The sequence below is a fragment of the Trypanosoma conorhini genome, assembly GCF_003719485.1.
Source record: "Trypanosoma conorhini strain 025E chromosome Unknown Tco_14.4_contig_00075, whole genome shotgun sequence".
NCBI lineage: Eukaryota > Euglenozoa > Kinetoplastea > Trypanosomatida > Trypanosomatidae > Trypanosoma > Trypanosoma conorhini.
Genome location: NW_021704164.1, coordinates 3,485 through 7,367, shown reverse-complemented (window position 1 = coordinate 7,367; position 3,883 = coordinate 3,485). Strand labels below are relative to the sequence as shown.

The 3,883-nt window shown below is 57.6% G+C and overlaps 3 protein-coding genes across 3 annotated transcripts, besides 1 other annotated feature; all 3 read left to right on the top strand.

Annotated features, from left to right (window-relative positions):
* Window positions 1–292: 292 nt before the first annotated feature.
* Tco025E_02036 (preprotein translocase subunit YidC) lies at window positions 293–1,579 on the top strand (the record flags this gene model as incomplete). The annotated part of the gene is made up of 1 exon (XM_029368972.1): window positions 293–1,579. The coding sequence occupies one exon, from the start codon at window positions 293–295 to the stop codon at window positions 1,577–1,579; it is 1,287 nt and encodes a 428-aa protein (XP_029230861.1).
* A 465-nt stretch (window positions 1,580–2,044) lies between these two features.
* On the top strand, window positions 2,045–3,088 carry Tco025E_02035 (methyltransferase; the record flags this gene model as incomplete). Its single annotated transcript, XM_029368971.1, has 1 exon — window positions 2,045–3,088. One exon carries the CDS (start codon window positions 2,045–2,047, stop codon window positions 3,086–3,088), a length of 1,044 nt encoding a protein of 347 aa, XP_029230860.1.
* A 340-nt stretch (window positions 3,089–3,428) lies between these two features.
* Tco025E_02034 (40S ribosomal protein S15a) lies at window positions 3,429–3,821 on the top strand (the record flags this gene model as incomplete). Its single annotated transcript, XM_029368970.1, has 1 exon — window positions 3,429–3,821. The coding sequence occupies one exon, from the start codon at window positions 3,429–3,431 to the stop codon at window positions 3,819–3,821; it is 393 nt and encodes a 130-aa protein (XP_029230859.1).
* Window positions 3,822–3,829: 8 nt separating this feature from the next.
* Window positions 3,830–3,875: a sequence feature (GA-rich).
* Between the last annotated feature and the right edge of the window lie 8 nt (window positions 3,876–3,883).

Genomic DNA, 3,883 nt, shown 5'->3' with positions numbered 1-3,883 from the left:
GAGGGATCTGACGCCGCCATGCTCGGCGCTGCGTGGTGTGCAGGAACAAACCCCTCCCCCGTTAAGGTGTGGATGTGTTAAGATAAGCCGACGTTTTTTTGTCTTTCTTTTGTTTTACTCTTTTGCGTGGGACTGGGTGTCTCGCTGTGTGTGTGTGTGTGATTGACCTCGTGGCTGTTTGCTGCCATTCTTCATCTGCGTGTGAGTGGGAGGGAGTAATGCACCTTTGTCACCATCCCTTTCCTGTCTGTCCTTTTTGGTTTCGTCGTGGTGTTCCTCGTATTTGTGAAGGATGTCGTTCCATGCTGCTCTGCGCAGGGTGGCGCATCAGCGTGTCGCTCTTCTCTGCGGTACAATCGGGGCGGCGACAGACGCCGCTGCCGTGCCCACCCTGACTTCCTTCGGTGCCCTTGGCGGCCGTCGGTGCGGCGCGGCGACGATGCTGGTGAGTGTGCGTTGCATTAGTTGGAACCCGGCGAAGTGGGCGGGCGAGCCCGTCGTGGGGCGGGAGTCGCACCGCAACCTTGAGGAGGAGCTGCCGGAGGTGTTCGCGCAGCAGCCGCAGGAGGTGGATGACTTCATTCGCCCAGACAAAAGCGTCTTTGAGCGGCTCGAGGATTTCTGGGACTGGATCGTGAGCTTCATGCAGCCGGTGGAGAAGCAGATGGAGATTATGCGCAGTCTGCGGCACAACGGGTTTCTTGGGTTTGATTTTGGAAGTTGGGGCATTGTGTTTCTTTTCTACGGTATCGTGATGCGTCTGTGCACCCTCATTCCCTCCCTCTACAGCCACCGGAACGCGCTGCGGATGAGCTACATTGGTCCACAGATTTCTGAGATCACCAACAACCAAAATCGGGCCAAAAATGACCGCACACTCAGCACTGCGGAGAAGCGCGTGATTAAAGATGGTTACAACCGAATGAAATATGCTCTGATGAGGAAACACGGGTGTGCACAGTGGAAGAGCTTTCTTACAATGCTCACTGCCCCCGTTACCATGTCTGCCTTCTTTTCTATCCGTCGTCTGGCCATATATGAGTCGGACCTGGAGATGGCACCGTTCCTGTGGGTGAAGGACCTGACCATGCCGGACCCCACGTACGGGCTACCGCTCATTTGTGCGGGCATGTTTTTAGCGAACTTTGAGATGAACCAGCAAATGCAGCGTGGTGGGCGAAGCTCCTCTGGTATTTACATCCGCTGGGCGGTGCGTGCAGGGTCGCTTGCAGGCGTTTACATGTTTGCGTCGCAGCCCTCTGCCATGTTTGCGTACTGGATTGGCTTGTCGACGGCAGGTCTGCTGCAGCCGCTGCTGTTGCGTTGGCAGCCGTTCCGCGACTTCTTCCAGTTTCCCGATCCTCCACAGGCCGCAAAGTCACAGATCATCGCGGAGGTCAAAGGCCCGTCCTTGATGGAGCGACTTTTCACCTCAAAGGAGGAACAGGCACGACGTGAGAAGGAGCGGCAGTCGCTTCGGGAGGAACGCAGCAGGAAGAAGTTTGAAAAGGTAGACGACTACGACGATGTCGTTTTTGGCGAGGATGACGATCTCCACAAAGCGAAGAGAAGGTACTGAGGAGCGCAAGGTTGGAGAGGGAGAGGAAGAAGAGGGCAATGCAACCAGCAACGAAAGGATGGCAAAATAGAGAGAGGGAGAGAGCGAACAAGTGGAAAGAAAGGCGTGTGGGAGGTGGAGGGATGGAGGCTGAGACGGAGAGAGAAACGCGGGACGTTGTTGTTGCTGGTGGTGCTGGTGGTGTCTTTGACGGAAAAGTATCGACGGAGCCCACGTTATCGGTTCGCCACAGTTATTTCTTCTTGCTGTTGTGGCTCTCGTGTGGTGCGTGCTAGGGATTCCTGGCTGATTCAAGCCATGGTGTTTGTCTGGAACTTTTCTCCTTATCGTCGTTGTTACTCTCTTTCTTTTCCGACTTTTTTTTGTTTTGTTTGTGTTTTCGCGCCTTGCCCCGCTGCCCTCACGTTGCGTCACCGCTGACTTGTTCTGAAGGCCGCGGCATTTTGGTATTGGCGGTGGTGGGGCATGCGTGGAGTGGCTGGCCACCGACGCGGGCGTGACGACGGTGGCGGAGCGGCCCCGCAGGAAGGACGGGCGGCGCGTGTGCGGCCCCGGACGGAGCATGACGCCGACGCCGACGCCGACGCCGCGGCGGGGCCCCTTTCGCACCCCTTTAAGGCGGAGTTCAACGACCACTTTGAGACGTCGATGGAGGCGCTCCGCGACATCGCGGTTGTTGTAGAGCAGCTGCGGCTGCTGCTGCGGCCGTCCGCCCCGGAAAACTTCGTCGTATACGACCCCTACTACTGCGCCGGGACGGTTGTGCGGCACTGGAACGCGCTGGGGGTGCAGCGAGTCATACACGAGAACAGGGACTTTTACAAGGACGTTGCGGAGGGGAAGGTGCCGCTTGATTACGACATGCTCGTCACGAACCCCCCGTTTAGCGGCGACCACATTGAGCGGCTCTTCGGATACCTGGTGGCGACGAAAAAACCCTTTGCCTTTCTGGTACCCGACTACACAGCCGCGAAGGACTGGTACAGGGCGGCGGTGAGGCGGCACTTCACCCTTGCGCCATCGTCTGGTAAAGGCGACATCAACGCGCCGCGACACGCCCGACCAAAAGCTCCTGCTGCAGCTCTACAGCCGCCGCCCTTTCTCAGGCTGGATCCACCAGCAAGCACGGATAAGATACTCGATGCCACTAGCACCAACAAGGAGGAGGAAACGGACACGTGTGGAGGCGGGGAAGCGGTTCCTATCGGCACGGAACCGTTTTATTTGATTCCGCGCTGCCGCTACGACTTTAGGCACCCGAAAGGGGCGGGAAATGATCACTCGCACTTTCGTTCCATGTGGTTTGTATGGGCAGGGCGGCGCACGACGGAGGTGTTACGGGGCGCAAAGGTGGAGTTCGCCCGTAGGCAGCGTGAGGCTTTGACGCAACGGCAGGCGATGCCGGATGTCGTGCACGGGCTCGACGCACTGGCGGAGGGCCACTACGTACAGTCCGGGTTGCGGCCCAATCCCCAGCGGCGGGCGAGGCAGCGACATGGCCGTGGCTGAGACGGGGTTCCCGTGCGTGGGCGCGGTGGGAGGGCCGTCGCTGCTCGTGGCAAGCAATGGAGTGGGTGGGAAGCAGGCGGGGAGAACCGGAGGGCGAGCGGTTGGAAGATGTCTTGTTTTCCTTTCCTTTTATGCATCCCCTCCTTTTTTTTGTCCTTTTTTTTTGTGCTGTTGCTGTTAACTGAAAAAAAAAAGCGAAATGCTCATTCCTCGCGGCGCGCCGAGGCTTTGCTTGCATTTCCTTCCTTCTCGATTTCTCTGCGTTTATTCCTGCTCTCGTGCCACTTTTGTACTGCGTGCATTGCCAACGGGCAGTCAAGGAACAGAGCGTGCCAACAGGATGACGATGATGAGCGTGTTGGCCAACGCGCTTCGCAGCATTGCGAGCGCGGAGCGCCGCGGCAAGCGTCAGGTTCTCATTCGCCCATCGTCCAAGGTCGTCGTGAAGTTTCTGCAGGTGATGCAGAAGCACGGCTACATCGGCGAGTTTGAGATCATCGACGACCATCGTGCGGGTAAAATTGTGGTGAATCTCAACGGCCGCCTCAACAAGTGCGGTGCCATCTGCCCCCGCTTCGACTGCACCGTCCCCGACTTTGAAAAGTGGGTGAAGAACATCCTCCCCAGCCGTCAGTTCGGCTTTGTGGTGCTCACGACGTCGCTTGGCATAATGGACCACGAGGAGGCGCGTGCCCGCAACACTGGTGGAAAGGTCCTTGGCTTCTTCTACTAAACTCCGTGTTCCTTGCCCTGTTAATTTTTCTTTTTCCTTTTTTTTGTTTTCCTTGTTTCTGC